This window comes from Melospiza georgiana, chromosome Z, assembly GCF_028018845.1.
Source record: "Melospiza georgiana isolate bMelGeo1 chromosome Z, bMelGeo1.pri, whole genome shotgun sequence".
Taxonomy (NCBI): Eukaryota; Metazoa; Chordata; class Aves; order Passeriformes; family Passerellidae; genus Melospiza; species Melospiza georgiana.
In genome coordinates this window covers 62,909,693-62,931,199 of record NC_080465.1, presented here as the reverse complement: position 1 = coordinate 62,931,199, position 21,507 = coordinate 62,909,693, and the positions used below count along the sequence as shown (strand labels likewise).

The 21,507-nt window shown below is 41.9% G+C and overlaps 1 protein-coding gene across 1 annotated transcript in view; it reads right to left on the bottom strand.

Moving 5' to 3' along the window:
• MAMDC2 (MAM domain containing 2) overlaps positions 1-21,507 on the bottom strand; it is a 55,557-nt gene that overhangs the window by 19,639 nt on the left and 14,411 nt on the right. The window contains exons 3-6 of the mRNA XM_058044563.1: positions 6,804-7,069; positions 5,992-6,076; positions 4,817-4,954; positions 2,278-2,534 (exon numbers count right to left, since the gene is read on the bottom strand). Of these exons, the coding sequence (XP_057900546.1) occupies positions 2,278-2,534; positions 4,817-4,954; positions 5,992-6,076; positions 6,804-7,069 (746 nt within the window). The remainder of the gene's footprint in view (positions 1-2,277; positions 2,535-4,816; positions 4,955-5,991; positions 6,077-6,803; positions 7,070-21,507) is intronic.

Sequence of the window (21,507 nt, the reverse complement as noted above, 5' to 3'; positions counted from 1 at the left end):
TGTTCATTACTTTGCTATTAATATATTAAATTTTAGAGTTTTCTGTAAATATCCTCAGGTATTGAAACCCATGACTTGGCATTAGCTGTCAGGGAAGATTTCCTGTACAGAATTTATTTAAGAACCAGAAAAGCTATTGCTGTGTTTTGTTTACCACAAAGATCAAACAATGTATTGTATTTAGTCATTCCCAGGGGAAATAATTTCCTCAAGTAAGTGGAGGACCATCTATAACTCTTGAGGAAGTGTCTTAAAATTTCTTTTAAGTATCAAAGGTCTGAGATACAGGAAAACTTTGAGAGCCAGCCCCAGGGACAAAGCAAGGAAATAAGGACAAAAGCTTTCAGAGTGAGATTCGTTTCAGTGAAAGCAATGCCTGTGATGTTTTGCAGACTGGGAGAGCTAGTGAAAGAATCCTGAGCAATCTTCTTTAGCTAGATGAAACAAAGAAGAACACCCTCTCGAAGCAACCAAAGAATTTATGTGCTAAGGTTTAATATTATTTCTATTAAATTATCTCTGTGCTAAATTACATAGAAATTTCTTGAGCAGATTAAAGGCCTGTGTAGCCCAGTGCCTTTTTTCCAGCAGAGAGCACCTACAGGTGCTCCGAAGACAATCACAGGCTTTCAGTTCTTCTTCCCTTACATTATATTCCTGATGAATTCTTCCTTTTCCATTAATTTTTCTGATCAGTTTTTTAACTGATCTTAATAATGGTATCTAGGTATGTTGTGGAAGTGAGTTCTGTGGTTGAATCACATATGAAAAGACCCTCTGTTCACTTTATTTTAAAACTGTTACATGGTAACTAAGAACTGGGAACAGCAATCTAAATTTTGAGAAACACGGAACAGTTAATCTTTTCTCTAATCCTTCATGGCTCTTAAGAACCTCTAACATATTCTACTTCCATCTTTTTTTATAAGGGCTGAAAACTGTTATTTCATTGATGTAACTTCTCCATACTTTTCATTATCTGCATCTCCCTCTTGGACAATATTTTTTAATCTTTTTAAAATCTTCTTAAATTCTTTTTTTTAACTGAGAGAGCTGAAGTTGCATACCCTGCTGAACACAAGGTTTCCCTGTGCATTTACCCAGTGGTACAACATCCTGTGTTTTGCTATTTATTCCCGTATGGATAGTTTCCAACATTCTGGATGGATTTTTGAATGCTGCCAGGAAATGAGAGGATATTTTCACGAACTCAACAACAGTATTGCCAAGCTCTAAGTGACCATTAATTAATTTCCATCGATAGCGCTAGGACTGATTTTCCCTTTTTTAAACATGAATTCAGTTTATATTAAGTGAATCAATAATTCACTTACCATTCTGTATTATGAAGCCTTCTGAGAGCTGCCTTCCTCTCCCGTGAAGATTTGAATGGATTATCACTGACTTTATATAGAGTGCAAAAGGCCTACATAATATCTCATGAAAATTAGCTTTACCCCTAGTAATTTCTGGAAGTCTACAGGGTTATGGTGAATTAGCAAATAACTTAGGTAGAATTAAAGCAAGTAGAATTTATCTGTAATCCATGTATTAGAAGTATGTATGTATAGAGAGAGTATATGTTTGTATATATATAAAAATTATATATATATGTGTAAAATACACATATATGTAAGTATATGTGTATATATATAATATACATACACTGTTTATTTCAGTCTTTTAAGTTTGGGGTACTTTTTAGAAAACACTAGGGAATAAAATATTCAATTTTTTTCTGATACTCTTGACAGTCATTGTAATAACCATCAAGAGCTGTCTTTCACATTTAAGGGCTACTGTACAAAGGAGCCAAGTTTGGACTTTCTCTCATGAACTGCAGGATCTAAGTAAGGTGGAGAATAGACCTCAAGTATTTTTTTAAGTTTTTCTTCTGCAGTATTTTTCTTATGCATTATTTTATGATATTCAGCATCCTTAAAAATGAATCAGAGAGTCATAGAAACAGGGAACGGAGAGAACCTTGATATTATTCAGCAACTAAGAAACTTCCCATCAGTGAGACTCTACAACTTCCCAAGATACTCTGATCAAGCACTAAACCCCCTGGCTTCAAAATCAAGCATGAGTATGGAAAGTGATCTCTCCTTGACCTTTATGCAAAGGGTAAAGGATATCACAGATCACCAACATCTTTACATCTGTCTTTCAGATACTGCATGGTGCCTGCTGTGTTCCTGGCTTGGCCTGAGCTGGCACTCGTGTCTGAGGCAATCTGGAAGTCGCAGCTGGACCGAGCAGGAAGGTTTGCTTTACCTCCATGGGATACGGCGCATTGAAGTCGACTTCTGCCAATGCCCAGTCTGCATTCAGTGCACTGTCTGTTTTCCAGATCTCTTCATAAAAGCCACTCATGTCTCTCAGGTAAACAGTAAAAACAATGCTGCTTTCAAGCTTAAGCTGATAATAAAAAGATAAGCAGCCAGATATTGGGGCTGTGGTCCTTGGTGAGATTAGCTGGGCCACTTCCTGAAAGTGTTTGACATACACAGAGTCCACGTACATGTAGTGACCTAGAAGCAGACAAACATTTGGCATAAGACAATCTTTAAAGAACACCACGTACAAGAAATATTAGCAGATGAACAAGGACTAGACATATATATCTATGAGCAACATGGTTGCTTCCTAGAAAATTTTAGTGATTTTAAAAGTTTTTTTCCTCTCTTTTCCTCCTATGTACAACCCAAAATTGTTTGGCTAAGATACCACTTGGCAAAATAGTCAGTCCCAGCTCTTTCTTTTCTTAAGTCTTTATTATTATTAGAAATAATATATTTATCTATATTTGAAATGTAATAAACTCTAAATTTTGGAAGCCATTCATAAATGGAAAAATGTGTAACAACCGTGTTATCTCCCTCGGTGTAGTATTTCGTCTCTCTTAAGTGCAACTTCAGCTGAAGCAATTCAAGTAAATGAACAAGATTGTAAGTCATGTGTTTTCTCATCTTCTACAAAGCAGTTCATTTAATATATCAAATTATTGTCAAATAGCTTTTAGTCCTTAAATATCCACTTAGTGTATCTAGAATTTGGTTTATAAAAAATGTCTTATTTTTACTGCATAGACTGGACTTTTTATGTAAAATCCTTAAAGAAGATTTTTGGGAGACGTTAATGAACAGAAAAATGCATTACATTTGAGGAGAGTATCTCCCCATCATGAATATGAGCCAATATGACCTGAAGGATTTTCTAAGGATACAGCTTCTAATATTTTGATTTTGGGAGTGCTATCTCAATTTAAGCAGGACACATCCATGTTCACAAACATGCTGTGCATTGCAATTTTTCTTCTTCTGCACTCCCAGAAGCACAGCATCAAACAGTATTTGATGAACAAAAAATGGCTCCTCACAAGTAGAAGGCCTGGAGAAGACAGAAGTGTCAGACTGGAGGGGTACTTCAGCACGAGCACTGCAAACCGTGCTGTTCAGTTTGAGTGGCACCACGACATCAATTGGCACACAGCAGTCTCAGACCTTCAGAGGTCACCTCTCGCTTCACTCAGGTGGAAGGAGGGGAAAGCACTGCCTGGCTGTGGGTCTCCTCCAGACTGCCCACTGCCAGGGAGTGGTGACTTCAGCTGTACTTGCCTGCAAGGTTCTCAGCTTCACTTTTGTTCTGCAGTTTTAGCACATCTCATAGTTTAGCTACAATCTCCCTGGATGATGCAACTTCGCAGCCCAATTCTTGGAAAAAGAAGGCTCTTCTGTGACTTTAGGCTTCTTGAAGTCTTCTCAGTAAATGCTCAGCAGTGAGGGTTTGGTGTGAAACAGAAATGCTGTGGCTACAAGAAAACATCCCTCCCAGCTGGGAGCATTTCCTTTCATAGTACATATTTAATAGGCTGATCCACTGTCTGCTGTTGAAGTTGTGGTGAGTTTAAACTTCAATCAGAATTTTACAGGCATTTTAGTGCCAGGGGGTGACAAAGACATGGAGAGACACTCTGTACTCAACTCACACAATTGTGAAGTAAATAAAAAGGCACAGCAGCATGAGTTAAGGAAAGAGGATCAAACCCGCTTTTCATGAGATGTGACTCCTTGCACTGCCACAAGCATCAGGCAGACATCAAGCAAGACACAGAGTGTGCAGCACCAGCCCCACCTCCTGACCATCACCTGCTGTGGTACCTTGTGCAAAGGTGAAGTTATCTCACAGCCTTCCTCACAGCTGTGTAAAAATCTCTTCCCCAAGCAAGGTGTTACAGGATAAGCATTTCATACCAGGCAAGTGCAAAAATTCCAATAATTTCTCCCAGCATTATGTCTCTGAGGGGTTGGTCTAACAGTACCACATTTGACTGAAAGAAACAAGACTTCTAAACAGTACAGTTTCACCCAAGATTCTCCAAGCATGTTTTAATATCTTAGTTTTCCTACTCAATTTTCTCAATAGTCATTGAAAAGAAAACCCCTGCCAGATGTACAGAGCAGCAGTACAAGAATCTAAAATTTACTGCAGTCCATACATATAGAATACACAGAAAGTTGAGTTTTCCAGCTCTCACATCCAAAATTCTACTCTTATCTTTGAGTATTTTTGAATCCTAGCAAAGAGTGTAACAACCTTTTTATAAAGCTTACAGGCAATTTTGTCTGAACTTCTGCAAAATCCCCTAACCTCTTTCTAATCCCCCTTTTTTCCCACAAATCACTCTTACCATCCCCACCCCAACCCCACAATGGAAACAACTCACATAATAATAACTCGCAGTATGAGAGTCATACATGAATCACACACTCAGATTTTTCCACTATATTTCTGCTCTACATTTGTTACTTACCCAGTGCACTGTTAAGTGTGTGGTCTTTGGGCAGGATAGACTGAGAATTCCGAATGTTCCCTCCACCAACAAACCAGTTGACGTTAGGATTCCAGCGGTTCACATAGCCACAAAGATGATTTTCTTCAAAGTCACATTCTGCAATTGCAGACACCACCAGCTGAGTGCACACATTTTCATCACAGAAATAGGAACAGCAAATTGCTAAGCACTGGCCTCACTTCACATATGGCAGAGCAGATAATGCCTGTATTTATAAAACTGGACACAGCATTTAAGAGCTCATAATAAACAGAAGCAAAGCTATCCAAATTTTTTGATAATTTTTTGATAATTTTTTGATAAAATTTTCATTTCCATCCTCTTTGAACCAATCTGTATTTTCACCATTTGCCAGGATAGGACTGCTGTAATTTAGAAACAAACAAAGCAGATTTAAATACACCACCTCCTTGTAGTAAATATTCAAAGCAGAACTTTCCCTTGTAAATCAAAGATGGCCAGAAGAAAAGCAGGATAAATATTTTATAACAGTAATGCAACTGCTTTGTCTCCTTCACAGAGCCAAAGAATTGTGACAACTTGGTTGGACTCCACCAGACCTCTCGAGAAATGTAAAGATCTCCCAGCCTCCTAGACACTGGAATTTTTGAACTTCATTAGCAGTTTTTAGCAGATATCATGAGGAAATGGTAGTAAGTGTAAATATATATATATCAGCACAGTTTTTTGTCTGTGGCCTCAAGATGATACTTGTAAGGAAGCCATGAGCAGGCAGAGAGCAGAAATAGTCATGCAGCTGTTATGTCTAATATTTGAAGCAGTGCAAACGTTTTAAAATATAACAGTTGTTCCTGCTTGAACAATAAATAGATTTGGAATTACACTGTTGCATATAATATGCATATATGTATATATATCTGTGTGTGTGTGCATGTGTGTGTGCACGTGCATTTGTGTATATATATATCACAGAGATAGGTGAAAAAACCCCACTTACTAGTTTGTGCACTCTTAGTTTAAAATGATCTGTATTGAATATGGCAGTGTACTTTTCAATTAGGAAAAAGCCATTGTCTGTTTTTTAAAGCCAGATCTTCCATCCAGTTTTAAAACTGCCAACAAGGCATTCTCTTCCATGCAGAGAATATGAGGGTTGAGAGAAGAGTACTTACCAATACAATATCCAGAAGTTATTTTGATTTCAAAAACTGCTATACTGGTGGATTTATCTTGTCCCATTTCACCTTCCAGTACCAGCTGCACAATATAAACCAAACCGTCAATTTTAGAATTTCATTAGTAACTTGAATATTTAAACAGGATAAACAAGAGAACAAATTAAATGTTTCTTGGGGAACCATCATCCTCTTACAGTCAGGTGTGCTTTTGCTGAGAGACCTTGGCAGAATGCATTAAAGATGGAGCTAGTGTTCCTCTTTAACCACAGAAGACATGCTGAAGGACAATGAGACAAGGCAAAAAATTCCCACACTTCATTTAAGAGTATGGAATTCTATATTCCTCAGCTGTGGTTATGCAAGACATTATTGGGAATGATGCAACATGATGGTTTCTGGGTAGAAATACTCTTCTGTCAGCATGTGACTCCTTCCAGAAAGACACAGAGGGCAGGAATAAGTGAGCACAGCTGCAGACACAGGACCTGGGGGCTCCTGTATCTGCCATTGGCACCAGCAGCTCCTCAGGGATACCAGGAGATGAAGCATCCTCATGGCAGGCCTCGGCTGGCCTTGTGTCCCCAGAGCTGCTCCAGGCAGCTGCTGGTCAGAGCGCTGCCTCGTGCCAGCCCTGCTCGTGGGTGCTGGGGACAGAGGGCTCAGCTGACTTGTGCTGCCAGCCTTAGACATGAAAGCTAAGAACAGGGCTCAAAGTCTGCATATATTAAAAAAAGAACTTTGTGCAGCCCAGCATATGCAGGGGGCTGCACCAGAAAGCCTGTGGCATCTTCTTTAACTGGGCTTACCTTGTACTTCTTTGTGCTGTTGGTTAAATCTAAGCTAGCTATGAGCCAGCTGTCTGAGGGCTCCTTGGCTGACCACAGCAAACGATCAAAACTTTCTCCCTCCTGCCTCAGGTACAGGTTGAGCCTGGCAGGATCAGGTGAGGTGTCTGAACTTGTTGCTATCTGATAGATCAGTCTGACGCAGCTCCATTCCTCGGAGTACAGGTCAGGGCTGGACAGCACTGCTTTCTCACCCTGGTAAGACGTGTCCACAGAAATGTAATGTCCTGGGAACAGACACACACCACAATAACAAATGTCAGAGGCTTTGCTTTTGCATCCCTGGAGAGAGTACTTGTTTAGGAAAGAATGGTAGTTCTGGGACTAGGTCAGGAGGTTGAGACTACCACTCCTCTGATAAGTTACCTAACCTTTTAATATCCTGCTATACTCTCCCAAATGTGACTTCATGTGTCTCCCATATTTTTTAAAACAATTTTTAAATTATGGGAAATTTTGAGACAAGATATTTTATCTCTGTAAAGCAGATTATTACGTAGTACCCTTTGGAACTGATAGCTGTAGATAGACAATTTAATTGACAAGACAATTTGCCCACAGAGAAATATTTTGCAGGAATATTTAGTTGTTTTAAAGATCAAAACTTTTTATTTTCATGTAGGCTTAAAATCAACACATAAAATGAGACATTGCAGCTAAAAACTCCCAAAGCACTTCTGGTTTCAAATAACAAAACTAGAAAGACACTTCTAGTAAAACTTACATGTTCAAGTCTGCTGATTCAAAAAATTACAGAATGTAAAGCAACATTTAAACATACCAGTAGTCCAAGATTATTTTAAAATTATTCCTTGGGACAAAGTCTAAAACAGACTTCCATATAAAAATAAAAGGGTGCAAAGACAAACTAAAAGTGCATGAGGAGGCAAAAAAAAAAGTGGAAAAGAAACAATGTGTAGAAAAATGAGACAACAGCAAATGAATTATAGTGAAGCATAAGCATGGTCCTGGAAGCTCTACTAAGATACCAAAACCAAGAGTTAAATGGACTACAAGAGCCACAGAAATCTGAAATGCAATGCCAGAAACAAGTGATACAAAAAATGAAAACTTAAAAATAAATTTTAAAAGCCCAAAACACCACAAAACAAAACAGTAAGACAAACTAGGACACCCATGTCCGAAATGTTGTCCCACAGATTATCAGGAAAAGGATCCTTCTAACCAATTGTCAATGTACATTAGACAAATCACATTTCTGATACCTAATTCTCATCACTTGCAGCAAGTATGAGTTAAAAGTGCTGTCAGGGCCTGTGTCCAATTAGGCCTTTACCTAGCAGCACATCACTTTCCAGGGAATATACTTGTTCTTTAATCTCATCTCACTTGACCACAGAGCTTGTCAATTTCCATGCATATGTAAATACTTGGATAACTCAGAAATGTCAGCAGCTACACTGATGTTAAATACATTGCTTATCTTTGAGGCACAAAAATCCCCTCCCAAATCCTGCCTGAACCCTCCCACTCTACCAAGACACGCTGGGGTTGCTTCTCAGAAGCTCCCTTGTTGCTTTTTTTAAAGTATTCTCTCCGAAGGAGAAAAATCATCTGCACAGAGGGTCATCCCCCCATCAAGGCAAAGCACACGTGCAGATCTGCTTTATGGGGGTCCCAAAGTCCTCTCCCACAGACCCCCAGGAGCAGACAGTCACTCTGACAACACCTGGTTCTTTGGGAACTGCATGTTACAGCACCCCCCTGCATCTGCTCCCTTTCTCACCTGCAGACACAGTGCCCAGAAATACATTTGTACTGCACATTTTGTTTAACTGATGTAAGATAAATTATTGCTAGGAGATAGCTGCAGCCCTAAGCAGTGAAAGGGGCTGTGCAAATACAGAAAAGCTGCATTCTCTTTCCCTTTTTAGGGAATTTTTTTTTTTTTTTTTGCCTCTTATCATGATTTCCCTTTATATCTGCTGTCTGGTTTTAGTCTACTGGGGAAAGATACAAAATAACTGCTAAAGTACAAGTAACTTGTTACTGCAGCAGTATTTGAAAGAAAAATAAACACATGAATAAATATTCAAAAATAGGCATTTAATGTGTGTGCCAAATACTTAATCTGCCACTATGTTACAAGGAAGTCTGTAGCAACCACTTTCATGCTTTAATCCAGTTAGCTCACACAAGTTAGCACAGACAGCATTTATTTACTGACATATGCCTGCCCAAGGTACGCACGTCTTTTCACAGGAAGATAGAGGGAAATCACCGAGACTCCATCAGAAGTCAAATGCATCTTGCAAATTTGGTTTTCATTGATGTAATTGATAATATCCTATTCAGATGAAGAATCTATGTTTTTAGGCTGGCCTGAACTTGGATCATTTTACTGACAAAGAAACCTACAATTTGGAATCCATGGCTAGCAATTTTAGTTTAGATTTCAGCCCTGTTTTAGCCTGTACTTCAAGAGAAACCCCATAGAAAACAGATCCTTCTTATAATAGTAATCTTTTTTATTTTTTTTTTTTTCAGAAATAAATCAGCATTGACATAGGAAAATACTTTCACATGAAGACCTCAAATTACCAGCTATGAGGCTTAAATGGCTGCCAGGTTTTAAAACTTAATTGTATATGGACTAAGGTTTCTTCTACAAAAATAGTGGTTTCAAAGAAAGCCTCTTATAATTTCCAATCGGGATGATTATGTCAGTGTAAATTTGACTCTGCTGTCTGTGTGTTGTGCACTTGCTCCCATTTTTGTTTGATTCACCTCAGGTATGAGAGCCAAGATCATGAACTCCCTTTTTAACTGGGGATGGGGGTTGGTTGCTTTTTCTAAAAGGATTAATTTTACATACTCATTAACTCTCCAGAAAGAGAGTGCTCTCACTCCCAACCTAATAATTTTTAGCTTCTTTTGAAAACTTAAATGTGTAATTGGCTTTGCTGAAATCAATGTGAGCACTGATAGAGAGCTTTATATGTAGGTTCAAATGCTTTGCTAATCAGATCAGGGAGCGTGGCACTTGGCAGTACCAAGCATGGAAAACGCCAACACTAAATTTCTTCCAAATGAATGGCAGCATTGACTACACAGCCTTTGCCCTGAACTGTGCTTCAGTAACAGCAGTGGCCATTGGTGCAGAAAGGAAGTTCTCACAATGCAGACCTCAAGGACGGACACAGAGCAATTGTGAGAGCAAAGCAAGGCGAAGGGGGGGTCCTTAGATTAAAGCAGACAACTTTCCACACTTTTTGTGGGAGTAATAGAAGGTTATTTTCCAGTCTGTGGAGAATTTGATGAATGCACAGTGGTGTAGCCTCTCAAAAATGTAACATGCAGCTCCATTTTGCAGCAGGCCACAGTCCTCCTGCAAATGCCCATGACAGTTAATTTATAGCAGTCATTCAGGAGTTATCAAGAGAGGGCTACTCTTCAAAATCACAGGAAGGCAGATGAGAGTAATCACAAAACTCTAGGAAAAGCCTGATGACACAGAAACACAAGCATGCAATTTCCAGCAATTACTTGCACAGGGGGGTAGATGCAGCCCTTAGTTTCCTGTGCAAATACAGGAAAGCTGAACTCTCTTTGTCATTTTCTGAGTGACCTGACTTTTTGAGCATCATGGAGAGTGGTCCTGGCAACTGTAGAGTCAACTCCCTCAGGACTCTGGGATACATCTCATCAGGTCCCACAGACTTATGTATGCTCAGACTCCTCAGGTGGTCACAAACCTAATTCTTTCTGAGGGACTTGGCTTCCCCCAGCCACATTTTACAGTCCATTCACTCAAGAGGCATGGGGAGAGAGGCTGACAGTGAGGGTTGAGGCAAAAAACTTTTCAGCACCTCAGCCTTCTCCTCACCAATTTGCCAGCCTTGCTCATCAAGGGGACAAATGCTTTCTTTGACCTTTCTTTTCTGGCTGACAGACATATAGATGCTCTTTATTTTTTCTTTTTGACCTTTGTGAAATTCATCTCCAGCTTTGCCTTTGCCTTCCTCACCCCATTCCTACACAACTGTGCTGTGACTCCATAGTCTTCCCTGGATATCTGTCCTTGCTTCCACTCACTGTGCATTTCTTTCTTACACTTTAGTTCAACCAGCAGGTTCCAGCTAATCCATTGCAGTCTTTTGCCTTCTTTGCCTGAACTTTTCCTCCTTTTGCAAGTTCTTGTGCTCTACAGAAAGCAACCTTAAGGATCCACCAGGATTCTTTTCCTCCCTTGTCCCTCAGAGCAGTTTCCTATTGTCCCTCAGAGCAGAAGATCCTATTGACTACATCCTTGACAACCTAGAATTTTGCTTTTCTAAATTTCATCATTCTGACTTTACTCTTTACCTGACCCATATCCCTCAGGACTGCAAACTCCTTCAGCGCATGATCATTGCAGCCCAGGCTGTCTCTAATCTTGACAGCTCAAATTAACTTGTGTTGGCAACCCATGGGTCCAGTATCACACCCCCTCTGTAGGGCTGTCTATAACCTTGTCTATAACAAGAAGTTATTCTCTGTGCACTGCTGGAGTCTCCTGGACTGCCCACAGCTCGTCCTGTTACTTGCCCAGAGTTCAAGGCCCCTGGCCAGACACGAGCCTGCCAGCACAATGCCTCTCGCAGCTGCTTTGTCAGCAGGCTCCCCTCGCTTGAGCAGCCTGTGGAACACACCAGCCATGAGGTTCTCTTTGCTGTCTCTGATTCTTACCCACAGGCGTTCAGCCTGCTCATGCCTGTTCTTCAGAGACAGAACTTTACACTCATTCCACCTCCTGAAACAGAGGGCAATCCCTCCACCCTTACTTTTCTGGAACAGCCGGTAGCCATCCATAGCTGCGATCCAGTCATGGGATTTGTCCCACCAAGTTTCAGTAAGGACAATGAGGTTATAACTTCGCAGCAGCACAGTGGCTTCCTCCTCCTCCTGCTTGTGTGTGTACAGGTGCAAAGGCACCTCAGCTGAGCTGCCCTCTTGGAGGAATACTTTCTAATCTCACTGAGATGTTTCACTGGTGTTTCTTGGCTTCTGTTACCTCAGGAGCCCCTGGCTTGTCTCCACAAGACATCAAATGTGCTCCAGTGTGGCCAGCACGTCTCAGGTCCACTGACTGAGAACCCTCACCTGCACCCTGTCCCTTTAACCTTCATATGTCATCCCACAGCTTGTCAGGGGCAAACCTGACACTGTCTCCTTCCCTGACACCTCTAGTTTAAATCTCTATCAATGAGGCCTGTTCGCTCCTGAGCAAAGACAAACCTCTGCAGACATGACAGAAGCCAGGGATTGCTAACTACATTTGACAGCTGACAGCCAGCAGATGCCTGGTGAAGGCAAACACCTACAGCCAGGACAAGGGACGGGAGAAAGGAGACTCAGATGTGTTTCCCTCTCTCACTACTCAGGCTAGTAAGTAACACACTTTCTACTCACATTTCTATGATGATGTTTTACCTACCATGTGACTTGACTGTCTTCTGCTTGACAACTGAATCAAACTTTACAGAACCAAGCATGTGTTCATTTTATATTCCTCCATGTTCAAGCAAAACATTGAGCCCAGGGGGAATTAGGACACTGGGTTTCAAGCCTATCCTTCCTCAGTGCAATTATGCACTGATGAAACTAGATATTTGAAATCCTCCTGTTTCAATGTCTCTCATCTTGCTGCTCTAATAAGCAGTTCTATACAAAGCTCTTCTCAATTACAGTTGGTGATGCACAAACTCCATGAGTCATTCACCCAAGTTTTCCAAAAATATATACATAAAGGTGGGCATCAGTAGATCTGTCAGCAGTGGTTACATCAACGGCTAAGGAATAAGGGCTACTGAGGTCAGAAATTGTGCTTTTTCCAAAAAAGAACATAGAAACTACACTGATTGCTTCTGCTGTAAATAGCACAAACAAGACAAAAAAGCCAGATGCTGGCTAATAAACTAAAACAAATTGCATTGAGAAAAATTTTTAAAAGTCCCCAAATATCCACTGAAATTAAAAAAAAATTACCAGTTCAATGTTACATTTCCTCTGTAAAAATTTGGAAGGGTAACCACAGATTTGTTCTGGCTCTTGGTAGAGTTTATGTCTGACACAGCTGTTCACTTAGTTCAGCCACAGTACAGCTTTACAAGAAAAACTGAATATAAGCAGCAAGCTCCAAGAGAAACAATAATAAGGAACTATGAGGCAGGAAAATTTTAGAACTACATTTGATTAAATACTCATTTATACAGAAGACCGTGCAAGAAATGTCTAACACTTGCAAGGTCCTGTTTTAATTTTTCTCTGTATTTCCCATACTGAAACAGGAATGAATGTTACCAGGGTTCCTTAGGACAAAACTTGATCTATCGATGCCTTCTGTGGAATCTCAGAATCTCAGTTTTGGGTCTTGGCTTTAGTTTTGGGATTTCTTTTTGTATTTTACTTCCAAAAAAAAAAAAAAAAAAAGGGTAGAAAAGCAGTACATTTCTGAGATCTATGAAGTCTTCTTACCTCTCCAGAAAAACATAGTTGGAAATATTAACAATAGAGCCAGAGGGACAAAATAATGAAGTGTATCCTGCAGGTAAGAAAATGCAGCAACAGTGTGGTGGATAACCCAAAATGTTATTTTATTTCACATCTACCTGTGCCCAAAATTGTTAATGTCTCTCTAAGACCTGGCAGTGTGCCAGGAAACAGGGGGCCAGCAGGTGCTGGGTCTTTTTAAAGCCGGGGTCCCCCAAGCAGAGCTCCCTTTCCTCCAAGCTCTGCCTCAAGCCTGAGTCTCCCTTGGTTGGTGTTTTAGTTTCTCTCTTGCCTTCAGAGAGAGGAGGCTGTTTCAGGCAGGTTTGCGGACAGCAGCGACGCGAGAAGATGCATTTCACAATCAAAGCCTGTTTCCGAGTGAATTCTGCAGGGTGGGGATAGAGCTGTAGGGGCTGGAGGGTGCTGCCTCAGTGCTGGGGAGATCCTTTCTGCCCCCAACACACCCGCAGCTTGGCAGCAGCAGCACCAACACTGGCGGAGTTCAGCAGGAGGCAGCAAGACCCCAGCACCAACACCCAGAGAACCAAAGGCTGACGCCTCTGCTACACCAGCAATTCTGCCACCACAACTGCTTGGGAAGCTCCTGCCTTCCCGGTTTTTTGATCAAGAGAGAAGACTGCACCGGACAGAGTTTGTCTGTGTCTTCCTCGTGTCTCCCAGACCATGCAGTGCCTGAGGAGAGCACCCTCACTCCCCCATTTGGAGCATCCCCTTGCTCCCCAAGAGCCGGTGAGATTTCAGCACCTTCGTAACTAGTGACTGTTAGTGTTATTTTTTGCCTGCTGCTATTTTGTTTTGTTAGTAAAGTGTCATTTTCTTCACCTGTACGTGCTCCTATTTCTTTCTCTTCATTGGTAAAAAGGGATTGATTACAACTGTAAGGGTAGGTAGCTCATTTCAGAGTGTTACTTATTAAATTGTCTCAAAAGAACACAAGCACTGATCTGCTTTTGCCAGAGCAGTGTTTAATTCCTTCCCCTTGGCCTGTGGGAGACTTGCAGCAGCAGTTTCTCCCCTGAACAGATGGATGCACTCACAATACACACAGGGCTGAGTGGAAAAGCCTGGCCCACACAATGAACGTAGAGTGTCAGTCCCAGACATTCAAGGGGGTGCCATGGTTACAGCTACCTGATGCTGCAGGGTATAACTGCTGTTTTCATTCCCATCAAGCCACAGACTATTTTATTTCTGTTAAGCTGTTAGATTCACAGCAGACAACCTACATGGTATACCCTAGGACTAATCTGTGTTGTCATCACTGAAAAAACATTCTGTTCTTTAAGCCTCCTTGTCTCCTCCATGGTTTCTTAAAAGCAGCTCTGTGAAAGCAGCTGAGGGATGGAGAAGCAGGAGGTGGGTGTTTTGTGTTTATCGTCTGCAGTGACTGCTGTTGTGAAGGTTTTGTTTTCTCTTCTGTATCTACAGGGGCAGCTGCAGTTTCAAGCCCAAAGATATTTCTTTGCATAAAAAGCCTGTGGTTCCACCTGGCTGCCCTTCCAGGCAGGGAGGGAACCTGAATACCCCACCAGATCTGCTCCTGTGCTAGTCATCTTCAGGGAGTCAACAGGGTTCCAGGTAACTCGCACAAAGCTGAGTAGGATGTTAAAAAAAGAAGAATTTTTTTAGAAAAGCACAGCCTGGTGTGATGAACACACAGGCAGTTCAGCCAGGTAGTCACCCACTTTCCTCTGGTCAAATGGACAAACCTGGCAACAGCAGTTCCTCCAGCAGCTTTCTTTCCAGCTCACCTTACTTTACAAGCTGAGTCTCCCTACAGGAACTGAGATTATTGATTTGATCTTTTTCTTGCCACATTCACCCAGACCACGCCAGAGAACTGTTTGCCAGCCCTGGGGCCTAAATCTTCCAAGTCTCCTTTCCCAAAGGATGCTTTATGAATTAACTACCAGCTCCACCTCCTGCCCTGGCCTTTGTTCCCTCAGGAAGTTCAGAAATACAGCTGTTAGAAAGCCTGTCAAAACCAATACAATTAGCCTGAAACGCTCTGTGACTGCAGCATCTGCGTGCAGCTACTACCACTCTGGAAAATTCTTCCAGCCTCCATCCATCAGCTTGCCTGTGAAGGTCTGGCAAGGGTCCAGCCTGAGCTGCTGTTTTCTGATTCTGATTTAGAGGAGTTGCTCCACTGCACTGGGGATGCTTCCTCTCCTTGTTCCCCTTCAAGTCCCAAGATCCTTACATCATGCACCAGATCTCCTGTTTGTTCTGGGCCACAAGCATGTGGTTTTTTCCTTTCACAATGACCTCAACAATTTTCATGCACTTTCAAATTTTGTTTCTCTTGTTTCAACCGACCCATCAGTCTCAGGAAACTGCTGTTCACATCACTCAGTTCTCATTTTCATGCTACTCATCACATAATTTCGACAACTTTTCATCTGCTGACACAAAGGCTGCCAAGTTTTTATTGGGTATCTCTGATTTTCCTTGAGACAGCTCTTTCCAAAAGACATCTCCATGACTTCTGTTAACTGGTATACATCAACATCTTGTGTCTCCAATATAGGCAATATTTGGAGACACAAGATTCTCTGCTGTGAATTTCTGGATGGGAAATAATTGAAAAGAGTTTTTCCTTTATTCTTTGGCATCCTACATGAGTTTCCATTGCCCCCAGTGCATAGGGAATACTAAAGATAAGAAGTAGATACAGTAGAAATCACCAAGCATCTATTTGTTTACATTTCTCATATCTTCCATTACTAGCTCTATTTCTTTGCTAAATCGTGTTTCCACCAGGAGCAAACACACAAAGGAATGCACTGTGACATTTCTTCCAGCACAGCTGCTTGCCTTGGTGGAGTGCATCCCTCCTTAAGCAGAAAAATACAAAATTTCATTCCTTTTGCATTGTGTTGTCTATTTACTTTGCTCATCACTCCTTTTAGTTGCTTACATAGGTGCACGTGATGTGATGTGATGTAGAGGAGTATGCAGGTGACATATTACAACCTCTGTATTGTATTGTATTGCTCTATATTGTATTATGTGCACAAAATGTGCTCTCTGGTATGAGCACATCTCAGCCTGGCCAAGGCAAACCTGCCTAACTGTAGTCCACACAGTTTTGGGGGCACATCTCGGAAGAAAAAACTATCAAAACTGCAATCCACATCAAATTGTAGGCCAGCATTCCACAGGGAGCCAGCAGAAGGAATTTGGTGAGCCAGACCATGAAACAAGGGACTTCTTGCTGTGTTTTAAAATGGGGCATTTATTCCTCCTTGGATCAGAGTGACAAGAACAGCCATGGGGAGTAGGAGTTTAAGAAAGAGAAGAAGAGGTACTCCAACGCAATCAACACTGTTTTGGTTTCTGCGTGTCTGGATTTCCATCATCTGAAAGATCAGGCATGTCAAAAGTAAAGATTTCTTGGCTGAGTCAAGTTCATGTCCTTGGTGTACTCCAAAGTGGTTAAACTAAAAGCCCATGGTGCTCACATCCATGCCAAGCTCTGAAGCAATCCTGGGCTTAGGGAAGCAGTCAGACTGGTCACAGGAAGTAGTGGTGCTGGGAGGGAGAGGGCAGGTAAGCTTTGGAGTTGGCAAGAGCCAGGAACAAGTCTGCCCGTCATGACTCGGCTTTGGTTCATGACAGACTAGGGTCACAGCATGCATGGGAGGTCCTGGACCAGGTTTTCCCTTGGGGAAGCAAAAAAACCTCGGCTGGTGGCCTTCTGGAGTGCATCTGCAAACCATGTGGATGCACTAAATGCATGACTATAAAAGCTAAACTTTTCTACTGCCTGGATCTGCTCTCTCAGCATCTGCCAAATCACTTGGCCTACTGCACTACCCTGGAAAACAGCTCATGTGCCTAAACACTTGTCTGTCTCTCCCAGCTACATGTGATCAACTAAAATGGAACCTCTGTCCACAAGCCTTGTCTCTCCAAGGGAAACTACAGATCCACTTAGGTAGTAGAAATTCCATTTATTCTGATACCCAGCTGGACCCCCAGTCCTACACAGATGAAAAAAAAAAAACACAAACAACTTGAAATACATATTTGGTTTCACTAACATCAGAAGTTGAACTCCCATGAGTTCAGTTTCCTGCTTTACATAAGCTCAGTGGTTTCATATTCTTTTTTATACCAGAATCATTGGGATCACTGGCAGGCTTACGGTGGGCTGATCAATGATCTCACATCATAAAATGCAAACAAAGCTGCAGACAGGTGAGGCACATATTTATATACATGAGCTGAAACAGCTGGCTATAGAAAGAGCTTACAGGTGAGCTAATCATATCCTGATGAGTGTGGGCAGTAGCCTGGTCACAGGTCACCTGAGGGAACTGACTTAGCCACACCATCCGTTTCCAAAACCTGCTGGAGATCACTGTCTTCTAATGAGTCTGTCGCTGGCTGCTGTTGGGCAGCCCCTCATTTCCTGCTCTACTCACTTGGTGGCCACTCTTGAGAAACTGACAAGAAAGCAGATGCAGTGACTCATCTTCTGCCCCAGCAAGCTGCATCCTGCACCAGGGGCATGCAATGGAGAAGATTCAACATGCACAATCACAAAACCTTCAGTCAAGGAACACATCTACTCATGTTGAACATCACAACTACCAGGCCATGGCTAACATTTCCTGGAGTACTGCACAATTGCATGCATCAAATAACTATTTCAAAGACTGCTTCAGTTTATTAGGGATGCTTCTAGGCTTGCAGTCCTGTACATCATTTCCGCTTGGCAGGGGCTAGTAGCAACTGAAAGTGTGTATGAGGTGTACAGACAGACTGAGCCAGAATCCACAAAACTGGGGAAGGGTTTATCAAAATAGTCCCAAGATACATAACTCTAATCTCTAGAACAGTGGTGAATTTACTGAAGGTCTCAATATCCATAAAATTCACAAACTGTTTTACAGGATGCTGTGGGCCTCTGTGGGGAGGGGCTGATGTCCTAGGATTCTCTCCCCTGTCCCTAAGTAGTCACAGTCCCTAGAACCACTGGAAGATGATTCAGTCATGGAGCTTCTGCTCCAAGCAGGATAATTGAACTATCCAAAATTATTGAGGATTGCTTAGTATCAAAAGCAAAAGATAACTCCATGAGCATACTCTGACATAAGGGACGGAAAGAGATAGATGCCAGTCAATGCTATGATTCTTTAGTCATTTAGGAGATTTAGGAAGCAGTATTTGGGTTTCTATGGTGTCTCTAACTGTTGATTGTAAACAATTGAGGTTTGATATATTTTAGCTTCCCTAGGTTTTATTTTTATTAAAATAGCTAGTCAAACCCTTTTTTGTCCAACTCAGTGAACCACCTAACACATCTAAATTCACCTCAGGCCATCAGATGTCACCAGGCACAGGGCTCTGCCATCTGTCTGTCCCAGTCCAGTCTTCATACATCTGTCACATTGTGGTGGCCTCTCTGCTTCCCCTTGCTAGGCAACAGTCAACAAATTAATTCCTACAGGCATCCCCTTCAAGTACTCCCCAGCTGCCCTGGGACATTTGTCACCACAGATGCTAAGACTTTATGGGTAACAAAAGCCTCAAATATTCCAATTTTTTTTCCTAGATTACTTTTGAAGTGAAAAGCTCCTGAGAATGTTGGTGAATTTTAGTATTTTCTGCAATGTCATTCCAGTGAATATCCAGTATTATCCGTGGGCAATTGCTCACAAAGGAATTCAGCAAATCCCACTTGAGCTATAAGACACATTTATAAAGACCGAAGTAAAACCTGAGATATAAATGGGTCATTGAAAAAAAACCTATCAATCTGACCCTGCCAGTTCATGAAACTGTTTTCTTCAAGATGTCCTCACTGACTCCTGTTTCACAGTCAAAGTCAAAGTAAAAGCTTATCAAAACTTTCCAAAGTAATTGAGTTTATAGCCTCTTATTAGATATTTTTATTATTATATTAGTATTATTCCCCCTAAGGGATCACTGAGGCTATTAGGACTTATTCCACTTATTTTATATCCTAAATAGCCTAGAGAGGAGGAGGCTGAGGGAAGGACTTACTGTGCTCTTCAACACCCTCACGAGGGGAAGTGGAAGGGCAGACACAGTCTCTGCACTCTTGAGACCAGTGAGAGGACTCAAGAAAACAGCATGAAGCTGTGTCAGGGGAGGTTTAGATTGGATATCAGCAAAAGGTTCTTGACCCTGAGGGTGGCTGGGCACTGAAACAGGCTTCCCAGGGAAGTGGTCCCAGCACCAAGCCTGACAGAGTTCCCAAAGAGTTTGGACAACGCTCTCAGGCACATGGTGTGATTCTTGGGGTGTCCTAAGCAGGGTCAGGAGTTGGACTCGATGATCTGGATGGGACCCCTCCAACTCAGCATATTCTGTGATTCTGTGACCCTAGGGTGATCAAATAGACATCAATGAAGCTTATTTAAATCCATAAAACACTGTTTAACTTACACTCAGTGTACTAAATCTCACTGGGCACTTAGCACTACCCCAAAGGAGTAGTTCCCTTGCAAATGTACATCCTACATTTCAGTATTGCTCACAATGCAGTTAAAGAACCCCAAAATGTGCCAGCAGATCCAACCTCACCTCCTCCCAGCTGGCTGTTAGTAAGTACCCAAGAGTGGTCTCAGATGGATGCCCAGGTATGAATAAAGCATAGAATAAGCACACTGTGGAACTACCCTCCTGTTGCCTCCCAGCTCCTGCTGCTGTTTTTCAGCGTGGAGGTCTGCCTGTGCAGGCTGTGCTATCAACTGTGTGAACACACAAGCCTAACTGAGCAGCATGTGCCTCGCAGTTATTCTGAATAAAAACAAACTACGCAGAAAATAAACCCTGCAGAAATAACTCTGCTCTATCTGCCAAGCTTTGTGTGGTCTTTCTAAAAACAGTCCTTAGTCCGCGCCTTCTGAGAATGCTTTTTAGTGTCATATTTGCCATGAAGTATAACTCATAAGTTGAGACAAGGCAAATGTTGCAAGGCTTGAAGGCGTTACCGAAGTTCATACAGCATCAACAAACACATTCAGTGCCGATCCCAAACACATGTTCTCTGTGTCTGCAGCTTCCCCAGGAAGAGCAAATTCTCTGCTGCAAAAGTGTTTTCTGCAAGCACGCGTCCCTGGAGGGGAAATGGGAGCCAGGAGCTCACACGGGGCGCATGTGAGTGCTCCCATGCGCTGCTCACAGCTCTGTCAGGAGTGCTGGCATGTCTGCTGGTCGCTGGCAGGGCCTCACTGCTTTGCTTCTAGTGAAACAATTCAAGAAACAGATTTTGAAGCCTGTCCCTGCAGCTGATCCCACCAGCTTCGCCTGTTACCCTGCAGAGCCAGAAATTTCTGTTGCTTGCAGAGAAAGCTCATTGTTTACTGAAGAAATCTGCAGGTGTGCTCATCCAAGAAGTATCAATGGACATCTCGGGGAATACAGAGACAATTAATTTCTTATTAAATGTTAATGAGCAATTAGACTAACTGGACAACTGTTATTTTGGGTTCAAATTTCGACTCTTTAAAATAAAAAGGTGTAGCGATGTCTTTTCCAGCCTCTGCTCCAAGCTACAGACTCAAATAGCATCAAGAGCTGCTTCACAACACACACACACACACACACACACACACACACGAGATTTGCAATGAAACGTGGTATCAGTGCAACCTTCTGACATGGTGCCCAGCCTCTCCCTCTGCTGTGAAGCAGGAGAAGGACTCAGAGCATGCAGAGGGAAACTCCCAGAGCTGCTGCTCCTCCACACCTCAGAAGCTGGGAGTAAACTAGGGCACAAGAGAAGATGCTTGCCAAGCTTTATCTTGGAAAACAAGGGGAATATTTATAACCATTGGGAACTCAGAAAAGACAACTTTTCAATGCATGATACTGAAGTAACCCAAAGTACTGAGCCCTACAGCTGCAGTGTTCTGAGGAAGGAAAGAAAGCACAAGAACTCACATACCAGTCTTCAAAACCCTGGTCTCTAAAGGCACCAAGAAGCTGATAGAAGTTGATCTAGTACAAAAAAATTATCTAAGGCAAAAACTCTTCACATTCTGAACTTTGGAAAATGTAATGACACAAGAATGCTGCAAAGAACTTTGCTATATGCATTTTACTATTTCCATTTTAAAAAAATTATAATGGGGCGGGTCAATAAAATACACCCTGCAAGTAGGTAACTAAATTT